At 44.6% G+C, this 15,603-nt stretch overlaps 1 protein-coding gene across 2 annotated transcripts in view; it reads right to left on the minus strand.

Annotated features, from left to right (window-relative positions):
- Window positions 1-531: 531 nt before the first annotated feature.
- The window catches only part of LOC6537885 (zinc finger protein 853), a 65,783-nt gene continuing 50,711 nt past the window's right edge, over window positions 532-15,603 (minus strand). For both annotated transcript variants that reach the window (XM_002098390.3, XM_039375692.2), the window contains 2 exons: window positions 3,070-3,587; window positions 532-2,935 (listed from right to left, as the gene is read on the minus strand). In XM_002098390.3, coding sequence (XP_002098426.2) covers window positions 1,040-2,935; window positions 3,070-3,516 — 2,343 coding nt within the window. In that variant the 5' untranslated portion in view covers window positions 3,517-3,587 and the 3' untranslated portion in view covers window positions 532-1,039. The remainder of the gene's footprint in view (window positions 2,936-3,069; window positions 3,588-15,603) is intronic.

The following is a 15,603-nucleotide window of genomic DNA, read 5'->3' on the forward strand; positions in this document are numbered from 1 at the left end:
TATCAAATACAAAAATAATGGCAAGTGCAAGTTGAGTTGCTGAACATATGGTGTGTAATAGTATAGTAAGTAGTAGTTGGTAATGCTTGTGCCCCCCTTTTATTTTCTTAATATTTTGTTATTGAATGCCTTGGAAGTTGGCTAACACTCGGCCCAAGAGATCAAAGAGATCCTTGAAAGGAGAAAGGAGCGGGAATTTGCTGTAGGATGAGCTCCGGAGGATGCGTTTCGAATTTAGTGCCTCAGGTCAGTGTTCCTTCCTCAAAATATTTGGCATTCCCTCTGTTTGTACAACTAATAAAATACTACCACTAACAATATTTACTCGCATATTTATTATATATACATTAACACTAGCAAACAAATTTATGCTAATTTGGGCAGAGCAACTAAGTAAAACAAATACTTTCAATTTACAGGAAACACGCAACGGGCTGAGCAACTTAAAGACTCTGTAGAACTGGAAACTTGGTATATAAATCGAAAAATTGAAGGCGGTAATTATTCTAGTTGGGGGGGTAATTTCTTTTAAGAATTCTCATTATCGTTTAGCAAGGAAGCGTTTGGCCTCTTTTTGATATCACCACTCGTGGAATTGCTTCATTAGCTTCGTTACACTTCTATTTCTACTCGCCTAGCATAGCTATTTATACTTTAGTTTAACTTTAGTTATTTAAATCTTCAAAATTTGGCACATTTAAATTTAATTCGTTTTGAGTAAATGTACATTAAGTTGAGTATTGTATTTGGAAGTGCTTCGAGTGTGTTTGTATGTCTCTGTGTTTGTGTGTGTGTGTGTTGGCATATAGGAATTGCACAGAAAGCTGAAATAGGAATTCATCAATGACGTAAATTCGAGTTGGGAGTACGAGTACGAGTTTGAGTATTTAGGTATTAACAGTAGTAATAGTTTCTCTACATTTTCATTTTGTTTGTGTTGGTCTCTGTGTGTTGGTGTGTGTATCTATGTTTGTATTTTGTGAGTAAGGAACAAGAAATAGTTAAGCCGGGGTAATGACTCCCCCGCTGCCGGTGCTCACTACCGATTGGCCAGGAGTCCATTGGCCGGTGGCAGTACTCCGCCAGGTGGCGTATTGGGATTGCTGATCATCACGGGCAGCGATGGTGGCACCACACCGCCACCAAGTTGCTGCTGCCGCTGGTTGAGTGCGGCACTGGCCGATCCTGCCGAGGATCCACCACTCGATCGCTGGTGTTTGCCGGAGCCGCCCTTGATGAAGTTGCCATTGTTCTTCTGGGTCATGTGCGTCTGGTAGTGCTTGGCCAGGTGGGCCTTCTGGCGAAAACTCTTGCCACACAGCGAACAGGCGAAGGGCTTCTCGCCCGTATGCGTGCGTATGTGCACATTCACCGAGTACTTATCCTTGAAACCCTTCGCGCAAATGGAGCAGTAGTGCAGGGATCGCTCCTTGCGCTGTGTGCTGCCCGAGGAGGAGGATGAACTGCCGCCGGAATTGGCTGGCGGACTGTTGCTGCTGCTGCTGGCACTACCGCTTGACGAGGAGCTGCCACTGCCACTGCCACCGGCTATCAGCGGATTGCCACCGCTACTCTGATTGTTGTTGGCCACATTGGGATTATTGTTATTGCTGCTGCTCCGTTTGTACGCCTTCTTGGGCTTGACAACACCGCCGCCGGAGCGGACATGGCTGCTGGCGGCGCCGGAAGTCACCACCGCCGATGTGGGCGATGTGGAGGTACTGACCTCCGGTTTCAACGGTTGCGGTGGCTGCAATTGACCCGCCGATGTAACCGCCGGACTGGGTGAGATTTGCATTAGCACATCACTGGTGGGCACATAATCACCGGGCGTTGGTGTGCCTGCTGAGCCGGCACTGCAAAACTGCTGCACTTCGTTGGCGATGCGCTTGATCTTCTCGAAATCATCGCTGAAGGCATTCTCCAGCGATAGGAACATATCGTCCACCAGAATATTGGCATTCCCATTAAGTGGCTGCTGTTGCTGCTGCTGTTGTTGCTGCTGCTGCTGTTGGGTACTTAGATGGATACCCTGGGCCTCGTCGAACATTTGGGCAGCACTTAAAGTGGAGTCCGCAAAACCCAAAGCAGCTGCCTCATCGGTAAATAGCAAACGTCGCATGTCCTCATCCTTGACCACTGGCATAGTCAAGCCATTTTGCATGTGCAAACCCTTTGCGTAGCCCTTTCCCTGCAGCGCGCTCCGCAGCAGCGATTCCGCCGTACTCTGTTCCGTGTCCGTATTGTGATCCGCCATGTGCCAGTCGTTGTTGTTATTCTGGAATTGTGCCAACTGTTGGCCCAAATCATTGCCGCCCGCCAATGAGATGGCCGTGACCAGCGAGGGAAGCGTCTGTAGTTGCGCCTGCTGAGCCTGGTTTTGTGCGTGGGAAATACTGCTGAGACCATCCGTTCCATTGCCGATCACATCCTTGCCATCCGTACCAAAGCCACTGTCATCGTACGGATACTCCGATTTAATGTAGCCCGGAAAACTGCCCAGCAGACTGTCCAGATCCAGCGTTGTGGGCAGCTGTTCCGCCTCCGAGCGCTTCAGCCAGGGCTCTCCTCCATTTAATACTGTCAGGGTGTAGATCTGGCCATCGGTGGTGTCCAGGCTGCTGATGGTGTCGCTGCTGCTTCCCGCTCCACTGGATGCCGCCGAGGAGCTGTTCGCATTCGGTTGCTGCTGCTGCTGTTGCTGTTGCTGATGTTGCTGCTGCAACTGCTGATGCTGCTGCTGATGTTGCTGCTGCTGCTGCTGCTGCTGCTGGAGGTGACCCTGCGGCGAGGTGGGACTGGGCTGATTGGTGCTGGCGGATCCACCATTACTGGCGCTGGTTGTGACCGGCTGCTGTTGCCAGCAGTAGCGATCGAGGTCCTCGAATATCGAGCTGGAGTCCAGGCGGCTGTTGTCCTTGTCCTGGTGCCAAAACTGCAAGCGGATAAGAATAAGTAAGGATGAATTAGAGAGCGTCATTTGGTTGTGACTAAAAGTAACTACCTTCTAATGATTGGAAAATATGTTTTTTTTATAGTTATAGTTAAGGTTCCAAGTTAATAGCCTACCTCATAGCCCTGTAACGTGGGATCGCCACCGTTGCTGGTGCCGTTGCGGTTGCCCACGGGCACCACGACTCCACCACCACCACCGGCGCCTGCACCACCGCCTCCGCCGTCGTGGATCATGTTGTTGCTGTTGGTTCTCGCACCACCGCAGAGGCTCTGCTGTTGCGATTGCGACGTAATGGGCTGGTGCACCACCTGGACGTGGTTGTTATTGTTATTGTTGTTGTTGTGACCGTTATGACTGTGGGGCGGCTGTTGGTGGTTCTGGTGGTGCTGCTGATGCAGACTGACGCCCAACGATTCCACGCCCACGCCCACTCCTATGCCGATGCCCATGTCCGGTCCGGTCACAAAGTCAAAGAAGTCCGCCTTCGAGAGATCCTCGGCACGAAAGGACTCGCTGATGTCCATGCCAGCCGCTGCGGACATATCCTCGGTGCCGATCATTTGCTGAGCTTGAAGCGCCAGAGTAGCGCCTTTGAAAACCAGATACTGGTTAGTTGCAAGTGTTGGGTATGCTGAAAACGAGAAGAGTACACAATTAGTTATGATATATAAGTACTATACATTCTGCCAGCTTTTGTTATAAGTGAAAAATTCTTAAAATACCCATGCACCTGTTTGATTTCGCTTCGGGTTTCGCTTTCGGTTTTGGTTTCTCAATTTCTCCAGCACACACACACACACACACGCACTTGGGGCCTGGCCTGCATTAAAAGTCACACCAATTGATTAAAGCCACTTGTCAGTTGGCCACTTAAGTCAATCAGTCATTCGCATTCGCATTCGCTCATTCTAGCCACATGGCCCGAGCCTGCATTCCGGCCATACTTGCATTTTAATTTGAGGCAGTCTCGGCACTCTCGATCACTCTGCCTCTTAGCCAACTAGCCAGCTAGCTGGCTAGCTAGCCGGCTATCTGCAAACAAATAAATCAAACTGACAGAAGGGTGACAAAGTGTAAACACATTTGGCGTGCTCGACTCGTAAATCTCGCGGACTTTTTGGCTAATGCCAAATTCTGCCAACCTGTCGCTGCGACAGTTTTTACCACAATTTTTTTCTTTTTGGCCAGCACTTTTTGTTTCACTCTCGACTTGTTTCATTTGCATAGATTCGGCAAGTGCTCGGCATTTAGAATAGTTGCAAAAAAATATATACATATATATCGCCGCAATAAACTTGGCTACCGTGTAGCCCATATCGGGCGTACCCCTAAGGTGATCGAACTGTTGTGAGTTTGTGGCTATTTCAGTTAGCGTATCGCAAAACGTACCCCCGAGTCGTGTTCTGGCCAATGTGCCAAATGTTTAAATTGTCAAATTGATTCTACTTCTTTTTATTTCTAGTTTTTGTTTTTTAGTTCGTTTTGGTTTGTTTTGTGTGGTTACCCCAAAGCACTGACACTGACACCGACATGGAAACCAACTGACTCCCAGTCGCTTGGGCTTATGTGTGTATGAAAAATGGACCTTACGGCCTGGCAGCGTGAGAACCACAAACAAAAATGACTTAACAAATTTGCATGGCTCTCGTAGTGGCTGGCTTGCATAGTTTAGATAAGGGCAGAGCAGCGTAGAGAAAATGCCGCTGTTGGAAAATATTTCAGATGCTGCTGCTGTAGAAACATTTAAGTGCAATATCTGCGGGGAAATCAAACTGGCAGGGGAATCTGGAAATAGCGAAAACGGCAGCAGACACTGAAAATAACATTCTTTTTCAGCTGATTGTAAAAACTAGTTGTTAACAGGAAACTTAAAATGGGTTTCTAAGAAGTATGATTATTAAATAATATTTCAAGAATTATATTTAATGTGGAAAATTTAGTTTTAATGATCTTAGAGTTTGTTAATATATTTTAAACCACATTTTGTTTGATCCTCTGTGGCTTAAAACTTTAAAAGTATAATGTTTATTTACATAATTTTTTCTACGTGTCGGTCAGCGGCATCAACACCTGATCGTTGAGGCCACTCAAAGGAGGCAAAGGCTGGCCAACAAGTGCAGGCCATTTGGGAAGCGGTCAGTTAGCATTTTTAAGGCACTCGAGGTGAGCTCGTTTCCCGGCTTTTTCCTCGCCTTTATCGCTTGACTCCAACGGCCAGGCCAAAAGGAAAGAAACAAAAAAAAAAAATGAAATTTCACCAAAAACCAAACGCTGCGTAATCATTTGTGGTCATTTGCCTGCCAACTTACAGCGGCACCGAGGTCTGCCTAGTAGTTTACTTAATAATCATGTTTAAAATGCAGAAATTACTTTATATATACTTTATGGCCAGCAGCGGGGAAAAGCGCCAAACAGAACGGGCAAAAAAACAAAATAAAAAAAAAAATATGAAATAAAATAATAAGCCTTTGTTTGAGCATTTTGGCGCTCAAATATTGACTAATTTGAGCACGATTATTGTGATTTGGATGCGGGACCGAGTCGGGAAAGTAAGAAAGTTGGCCATCCAGTGAGCTATAGAGACAGTCAGCTATAGAGCCAAAGGAGACGTGCTCATATAACTGGCGGCCAGCCAATCATGGACGTGGTCGCCATGGATATATCTTCGTATCTGCTGGATGTGGATGTGCATGTGGATGTGCATGTGCGGGGCACATGCATCTTCCCAGCCAAAGCCATGATGAAGATGCATGCGAATGCGACTTCGAATACGAATACGAATACGAATAGTGGACGGGGGGAGATGCTGCATGGTAATCGCAATCGTAATCGTAGAAATTGTTAGCGCATTTTGGCCAATGCAAACAGCCTAAGGCGGCATCATTTAAAAAACATGATAGCATGATGGGTTTTATGTTTCGCGTTGACTCTTGCTGTTGGTGGTTGAGCGCGGTGGAGGGGGGGTATTCGATTATGGGCCATAAATAACAAACGATTCAATAATTTAAATGTTTTTAATTAACCTCGCTCTCTGGCATATTTATTCGCACAATTTGGTAGCGAGGCAGCTCATGATTTATTCGGCTATGTAAATTGCGCTAGACACAGGCAAATGCATAAGAAATATGTGCAAAAATGTGGCAATTTTCGGCACAATTTCTTTGGTCTTAGACCAAAGCCATGATTAGCGTCTCATAAGCTACGTCTTTGTTGCGGGCGTCAAGCGAAAAAAAATGGGGGGAAAAAAAAATGCCAAAGAAAACGGCATTACGGTAGTCAATAGGCAGCCATCGTCTGAGATTAGTTTATGTGCAGGAATTTTTATATTGCGGTTACACAATTTTCTCCAGCTTGCTTGGTTATTTCTACCACCCCCTCCACCCCTCCGCGCTACCAAGACAATCAATGAAAATCACACGCTTTGGCTGCTTCTGCTTTGGCCGCTTTTTCTTGGCGAGTTTGTCGCAGTTTGAGTGCACGATTTTCCACGCATTTTTAACCCAAATACCGTGCTAAACGATTTTTTAATGTCTTCACTAACAAGTTTCAATTACCAATCGTCAAATGCGTGCGCATAAAAACCGAAACCAGTTGTACTTATACTTAAACCGCCTCGCCACACCACCAACACCCCCTCTAGCGTTGGCTTAATCAATTAAAATAATTCGCCTGATTTCATAAAAGAAGAGTAAAGCGCAGAAGACTAAAGGAAGACAATATGACGGTGGCGGTGGGGAAATGGGAAAACCTGCTGGTTGAGGTGGACTTTGAGTCAAGTTGATTCACGTACCGCTATCAAATTGCACTTCGATTGGCCAAAATGGAGCCATCAATGGAAAGCGGCAGTCGTCGCTTCTCAGTCTCATCGATTCCTAATCACTTTTATTGAGATAAACGATGGGGCGTTTCGCGTTGCGTATACGCAGTGTGTGTGCATGCGCATGCACACAATGTGATAATTGTGCGCGTAAAAATGGGTTAATCATGTCTGGCACATATTTATTGAGGAAGAGAAACAACTTGAACTTGACTCTGCTGCATACTTTTTGGGATACAACTGCGTGGCCCGTTGAGCAATAATAAACGACTGTGCATATGCAAATTGCCAAATTCCCAAGCGACGCATAAATTACGAAAGCCATTCGAAGAGCGCTCGTAAAACGCATCAAAAAAATAAAAACGCACGGGAGCTTGCAGCTGCAAATTTCTGCACCGCAAATTGTCATCGTTAGCCAAGTGCGACCAGGTTGGCCATAAGGCAGTCGATCATTTTTCAGCCAGATAATTATCGCCCACCAGTTGAGAGCCTGCCCCCAAAACAGCCGAATAGAGCCGGATATGCCAGTAGTTGCAGTTGGTAGTCAGTTGCTGACCAATTGACCAATAGCTCAGCAAACTGGCGGCTGATAAGAAAATATGCCGGTTGCAACTGGCATTGGGGTGGTAAAGGGGGATGCCAGTGAATTTTGGCTTATGCTTCAATTGCATGCAAATGCATAATTGAATCAAATGGTACTCCCCGTTGGAGCGGGCAACTTTCGAACCCCGCCTAATGAAGTAATCAACGGCCGGCATCTCCGGCTTTTTGCTGCCATTGTCAATCAAAAGTCGCGTTTTTATTGCGCCTGCGTTACAAACCAAATCGCATCAAGATGTATTAATCATTTCGGCCGCTGCCTGCGTTGGCGTTCAGAAACACTGTGAATAAATCTGGGTTTGTTTATGAAATGTATTTATTTAATAGAATTTTAACTTAAAATCATAAGTTTCTCTATGCTTTCGAGAATGTTTTTAAAGCAATATTTTTGGTTTTCAAAGTAACTCAAATTTGGTAGCAATTTTTTGTCTGAGTGCAGTCGGGCAACCGGCAACAGTTAGCAGCAGCAAGCAACCAGCTACAACCGGCAACGGCAATGCCATTGCTTTATCAGCTGGCGCAGATCTCTTTGGCATAGCCAGGCGTATGAAAAAACGCCAAATAACTACAGGCGAGACGGGCATGATTAAAATGCGCAAAAATGGCAAACTCCAAATGGGCGCTGCTACAACAAACAGCCAAAGCTACAACAACGGCGTGTGATGTACACGCGGCGCATTTCAATTCCATTTGATTAATGACAAAGCCGTAAAAGCAACTGCATGAAGGGGCAGCCAGCTAACGAAGATGTTGCTGATTGGCCCGCTGTCTTGGCCCGTTCGTCTTGGCCACATTGGGACTTATGTATGTACAATGTACATTTGGCCTGCAATGCGATGTCTTCCGCTGCTGTTGTCAACTGTCGGATGCAATGATGCTGTTGCTGCTGCTCAGGATCGTTTCCTTCATTTATATGTTTGACCATAAACATTATGCGAACATTAGCCAGCAGGCAGACGGCTCATAAAGCAATCAGAGCCACGAATCAATAGGGCAACAAAGCAGCTAGCTACTAGCTGCTAGCTGCTAACTGCTAAATGCTAACTGCAAACTGCTAGCTGCAACGAATGCAAATTGGCAAGTGCAGGCTGGAAGTAGAAAGTGTTGTGCCACCCACGCGGCGAATCTGCATAAATACTCGTACTGTCCACCAAATAAGGCCAAGAGAGTGCCTAACGGCCTTGCGCCAGTGGGTGCTGTATGTTGTGTGCTGCTCCCGCTGCTGCAAGTGATGTTGCTGCTGCATCTGTTGCTGTCGTGCCTTGCACCGCGGCAACATGGCACAATAAATTTCAAATTTGCTATGAAACTTGTATCAGAACATGTCCATCTTGGCGGCCCACACTCTCGCTGCTCTCGCTGCCCCCCTGCTGTTGTTTTGGGTGAAAATTTTCGTGTGCCCGCCTGCGACTTTCACAGCGTCTAAAGTGCAACTGCAGCATTTACACTCAGCCAAATACCACCTACCATTTAGTACTTCAAGTAAAACTGTCTACAAGAAAACTTGTTATGCCTAATGCGAATTTTCCCTTTTTATTTAATATTTGTAAATAATTCCGTTAATGTTCTAGAAATCAGTGCTGCAACTTTTCACAGTGTACAGCAAGTTTTGGCTTACAGTTAGCTCGTCATACATTCTCTCTTGGGCCACGTGATTAATGCCTTAATTAGTGCAGCGCTCAATCAATTTTGGGCCAGTTAGTCAGTTAGTCGGTTAGTCAGAACCCAACCCAGAAAAATATGATTGGCAATTGTTTGGAGCGCGGGGTCATTTATCAAAATCAATACGGGAACGAACGGACTCAATGCCGATGCCAGAGTAATAACAAGGCTAAATGCCGAACTGTGCGGACGGACAGACCCCCAAGTCACAGAAATTTGCATTTTAACAAGTTAATTTTTTCAGCTGCCGCCGCTGTTGCTGTTGCTGCTGCTGCTGTTCTAAGTCATTGTAAAACGGTAGCGCACGAATTTTGGCAGCCTTTACTTTCAGTTGGCTTTTTTGACTGGCGACATAATAATGACAAACCAGAAACAAAAAACTCGAACAGCAAAATCTGGAAAGAAACACAGAACTGCATTCATTGCCCAAGCGTGACATGTTAATTGAGTTTATATTTTTTTCTGATATTTTTTTGATTATGTCTTGGGGTGGGTGGGCGTTCACCCCGAGTGAGCAAACATTTTTGACAGGCAAATTGGATTGATATGAAAATATATAGAAATTAAAGTATTAAAGCATTTACGTGGTGAGACGCCTCTGCCCCGGAATCATGATAACTTTATTGATTTAGCCAAACGAGCAGAGTCGAGCCACCGCCACCGCCACCGCCACCACCACCGCCGCCATCGAAGACATTGAAACCAAATCGTGAGCTCTGGGCTAACAATCAAATTGGCGAAAAGAAAAACCAACAATTGTGTCTGGTTTTGTGTCGGAGAGTCTGTGACGTGATCGCTGCAGGCGCCACTTGGCAGCCAAACAAAGGAGATTTGGCCAGGAATGGCCAGAAATTCTGGCTAATCAGCACAGACAAAGGGTGACGCTCCCATGTATTTAGTTTGAAGGCTGACTGCCATTCATTATTGCCATTTAACCGGTCAGGCGGTATATGTTGCTATTCATAGGTGTGTGTTTCTCTGTGTGCAGACGCCAAAAGAGCCGTAATATCCTACCTAGTAATTTGTTTGGCTGTCATGGCTGAGTGCATTGAAAATATTTTCACTTGCCCATCAAACGACACAGCACTTGACATGAGACAGCCAACGTCAAACATTCCGCAATGCCACCCAAAAGGCATCTTCATAAATATTTTCATATTTTCCAAGCAACGGCAACGGCAGCAGCATCCAACACTCCCACATCCCACATCCCAAAATGCCTTCAACAAACATCGTGTGCTGTCTGTGGGCTCCTTGAAGTTTCTTCTTTTTTTTTTTTTCAGTTTTGCGTTTTATTTGCCCCGATCGAAATGATTTTTCCCTCTGTGGCGTCTTTTTCATCATCATCATTAAATTCGTCAAGATGCAAATTTCTAACCCGTTGTTTGTTGTTTGCCAGTCGTGCTCATCTTCCCGGTGGCAACAAAAAATACAAAAAAAAAAATGAAAAAAAAATTGTAAAAAAGGGGAGGAGTGGGTGTGGGAGTGGGCGAAATGGGTGGGAGGTTAGGCAGCCATCAGTCTGGCATTTCTTAACTCTAAAATTTGTTGCTGCCTTTTGGCTCTGCCACACCGCTAAGCACAATTTATTGTTATGGCCCGGCTCTTAGGGCCACCTGTGGGCGTTGCTCTAGCCATATATGTAAAGTCGATCTGATCCGATATGAATATACGTGTATATACTCGTAAATATAGCGGACATGGTGATATGTATAACTCATAGCTGAACGAGGTACATAAATTGCTCGTGACTGCAATTAGACAATTGTCGCCGTCATCCGAACTCACTCAGCTCAGAAGCTAATGAATTTTTATTTCTATATGTCTTACAAGACTACAGCACTAGGGCAATGCTAATAGCAATGCTATAGCAATAGCAACAGAAACAGCAACAGCAACAGCAAACAGAAACAGAGAGGAGAGGCTTTAGTGTGTGTTGGTGTTGCTCTTGTTGCTGCTGCTTGTATAAATTACCATAATAACAAATTACGGATCATTAAGATTGTCAGCTACTTCGTTTCAATTAATTAACCATTAATTACAAACCGCCTGAGCTGCAGAATGTGGTAACCAACGACAAATGCTGCACATGAGCAACAAAAGAGCAGCACTGCCTGCTGCCAGCAGCAACGGCATCAGCGACATCAGTGCAACATTTGCAGCAGCAACCATATTAGCCACGACAAAGACAACAACAACAACAACAGCAACAACAACAGCAGCAAACAAGAAGCCAAAATTAATGCAATAGAAGAGACAACCAGCGGCAAGTGAAGAAAAGCAGCGGAGAAATAGAAAAAAGCAGCTGTGCGCAAATATGCAAATTTCACAGAGTAAAACAGCAGCTACAAAACAGCAACAGAAAATGCTGCAAATATGCTAAGAGACTTCACTTTCAATATACAAGTATAGCAAAGGATGCTTTGCCTGTTGTTGTTTGTCGCTTTTGCCAGTTGCACAAATTGTATTTTACCATATAAAACAATTTCAGCTGCTAGACAAAAGAAACTCAACTCAACGCGAAGCGAATCGAGCCAAAAACACATTGTCATATATACACCGAACCGAACATACACAATACACAATGCACCTACAGAAACGAAACGATACGAAACTGTGACAAAAGCACCGAAAAACCATACAAATACAAATTGAAAGTGAAACTCCAGGAAAAAATTCAAATGGAAACTAGAAATTTGCATAGAAATGAATTTGCAAGAGTTTGTCGCGTCTGGTAAGTATGGTAAGTATGGTTATAGCTGGATTATGTTGGATTAAGTGCTTGGGAATGGGAATGGGAAAGGGAGGCCTACGAAAATGATTGCATTTGCCAGACCTCTTAATTGAGGGAAATATCCCACTGGCAGCATTGTAATATCCATAAGTTCTTCGACTTACTTAACTTAATTGGCCAATATAACATACTTGGCTTTAGCTTTTATTTGAAATTCACAAATGGCAAACGAGAACTTTAAACTGGTCTAAGCTAATCCGCGGGTGCTGACAGATTTTGTTTCAAGATCAATCTGTAATCGATGTCATATCTTTGCACTTGATTTAATTATAATGATTCTATAATATACTCCCACATTTTTCCTGACTTTGCCGTACTTAATGTAAAGCTTAATGGGTTCTGTTAAGATGGCAAAGTCAATTGAAAGTCAATTTAATAATTTGAACAAGTCACTACCGAACAACACCTTATAATTCCATTCATCAAGTTAAACATATCGTTAATGTTATAGATTTACCAATTTATTTTATTAGATTTACCAGACATCGTGCAAATCGGCCATAACTCTGCGGTCCCCAACTTATTGATTGCATGTACTTGATCTATAAAGAATATCGGCTTAGTGCGCCTGTCCTGCTTGCACTTCTTGGGCCGCATGACTTTATGACAAGCGGTCTAGGTAGCCAAGTTCGTTGCCTAAGTCTTTTGTATTGCGACTGGGCATGCAAATATTTGCATATAGATTTACACACCCACGGGCCGGAGTCGCCGAATGCCTTGGCAACAATGGGCTGCCAGAGCCTCCTTTACTTGTTTAATATATGTAGCTATATAGATACGATGCCAAACTTTAAATATATTACACTCTAATGCCTTTTAAGCCGAAACTATAAATTTCTTATCGCCGATCGAAAATCAAGCGTGCTCACCGCAAGTCACAGACAAAAAGCAAAGCCAGGTTTTTTTTTTTGCTTTTTGGCCACTGGCACTGGGTCTTTGGCTGCTGCGAATAGTTGGCTGTGTAACTGAGGCACACACCCTAGTTGGCTCACTCGTGCGTCATATTCAAATGCGGCCAGATCCAGGCTTTCAGCTCCGGCTCCAGGTCGCAGATTGCGTCCGCCAGATAAGCCAATGCCAGCGCCACTGTTTCGATGACTACGGGAGTATGGAAGCACGGGAGTACGGTACTAACTTCGACTACTTGCAAACTACCACCGCCGTGTATCTATCGCATATGGCATTCTTTCAAAGGCCGTTGGCCAGAGACCAGCGAACGCTAACGGATCGGGCAAGCAGGAACCAAGCCAGGCCATAAATGGCCAAAATGCATGCGCTGCCTTAAACAGTCAAATGTGTGGATAATAATTTTGATTTATTGCCACAGCATCGCGGCCAACGAGCCACCGCAATCGGCAATCTGGGCTAGATAACTCTATATACCTCTGGCCGGTCATTTTGGGCATTATCAGGGGGAGGCTCAACCTGCTCTTTGATTTTTTTCTGCCTTTTTTTTTTGGGGCGTGTGTTGCGGTGTGGGGCGTGTGCCTAACATGCTAATGAGCCAACTTTCAGTGGACCAATCGCCGTGCGGCTAGGCGTCTAACAATGCCCACGTTTGCTAACAATATGAATTTTAAGGTCTCACTGTTTTTTTTGTTTCTCTTGTTCGAATACCTTTTTTGCATAATTTATACATTTTGCGGTAGCGCAGACTGACCGCAACTCTTTCCCGTTTTGCCTGCATTTTAATTATGAAAGCAACTCGTGCCAGACGCCAAATCGAATCGAATCGAATCGAATAGAATAGAAACGATAATTTGCATGAGCAACGCCCAAATGCCCGAAATTTTGCACAATCAATACAATTATTACAATTGAGATGTGTTTCTTGCCATTTTCGGCTAGTCCAAGAAGCTTACATCTGGCTGAAAGAGAAAAGAAAGTCGCCAGCGATACTTTCTCGACGTTTATCAGGCCGCTCGGCATTCGTGTTCGCTTATCGCCAGCAGCTGCATAGTCATTCATCTTGTGGCCGGCCAGCAAATGAATCTGCAAATAAAGCTGTTGCCCCGGTGATCTGTCAGTCGTGCTACCCCATCCGCTTTTAATTGCAGTCCAAATTGAAGCTGACATTTATGCCTGCACTCCATTTCCATTTGCGAACAACAACCCCTCCCAATCCCCCTTTTGGCCAGACTAATTGGCCAGAATGCCGAGATTCGCAAGATGCTGAAATGCTGAAATCCTCCAATCCACCTCTTGAGTATGTATATCCTCTAACGGGAGTGCACCTCAGACGATCAAATGCAGACGATCAGATGCAAATTGAGCTGTTCGGGAGACTTGTAGTTTGTAGTTGCAGTTGTACGCACAATTAGTGTTAGTCGTTTGCCCGGGACAACACTCAATGGCAATTAGGGTCGGCTGGCGTACAAATCCATTGCAAAATGCCAACAGCTGTCAGTGTGTTTGTTGGCCAGCGTATCAGTGTGTGTGACAAGTGTGCGCCTTGTTGTTTGGCCACTCGACAGGGGCACGCAAATTGTAATTTATGTGACAAATTTTTATGCACCACTAGCGAAAATTTATTGGCCACGCTTGCCGAGATTCTCGGTTGGGTCGAGATCGAGAGGAGATCTTCAGTTTATGATGAGCCAGTAAAGACTCCTCGTGTCGGTCGTTAAATGATGAAATTGTTTCGGAAGTAAAGCCAATCCATTGTGAACGGCGCTTTATTGATGATCAACTTTTATGGCTCCTTTTCTAATCTCGAGCTGTTTTTCTAGGACAATAGAAAGTATTTGCTTATATCAGGTTGAATATACATTTTCTTTTAATTTTACTATTCACATTACTTTTAATCATCTTTTTTCTCTTGCCAAACAAAACATTTAAGACCTCAGTAAAATTCTAGGTAACCTATAATGTCCGCCAGTTGGTTCCCTGTTGTTCCTTGCTGATACAAATCTTCCTGGAAACAAACACCGTCAATTGCACTTGAGAACTAAAACAAAAAAGAACGACCAGCACTCGAGGCTGCCATGATCGCCAAACGGCAGGCCAAGATTCCAATCCATTCATGCCGGAAGCGATTCATTCACAACGTGTTGACTACAAGCAGGTGTACGCAGGCCATAAGCCAAGTCACATTCGACTATCATTTATCACTTGAGAAGCGGCAGCGACTTAAGCCAAATCTATGAGTATTTAAGCTGGTAAAGTGTTCGAAGCCTCTTTGTCCGGCGATTTGTCAATGATGCAAGCTTATGGTTTTGGCATCGACTTCGACTACAGTCGATAGAATTTCCCAAAGCGAACCCATTCATTAAATGGTGTTCGCCTCTCGCAGCGGGACGGCTACCAAATAGAAATCAATATAAATATTTCGAATATCGTGCTTAAGACAAAAAACAAAACGAATTAGACGCATTTAAATACACCGATCGAAATCGATTTGCATTTAAAATCGAATCAAAGATTTCTAATTTCGTGCTACCACCACTGGCTAAGATAATAAAACGCCTACGCTTGGGCAATAGATGCGAACCAGTTTATAGAGCTGGCTCATCAGTCATTTTGATTACCACAAATAACCGGAGCTAGGCAGCCTTTTATTTGCCCCTGCCATTGATGTCAAATAAATTGATCGCCACCGAATGCCTTTTTTTTTTCAAAATTCCTTAACTTACAGTTTTTTTTTGTGGCTGCTACTGTGGCTTTTAGCTGTGCCTTTGCATGTTGGTCCACTTTGGGGCACTGACTCTGACATATTGCCTGACAATCTCGGTGAAGCAATAAACACACAGCACAGCTCTAGAATCATGCATAGCA

This window comes from Drosophila yakuba, chromosome 3R (assembly GCF_016746365.2).
Source record: "Drosophila yakuba strain Tai18E2 chromosome 3R, Prin_Dyak_Tai18E2_2.1, whole genome shotgun sequence".
NCBI lineage: Eukaryota > Metazoa > Arthropoda > Insecta > Diptera > Drosophilidae > Drosophila > Drosophila yakuba.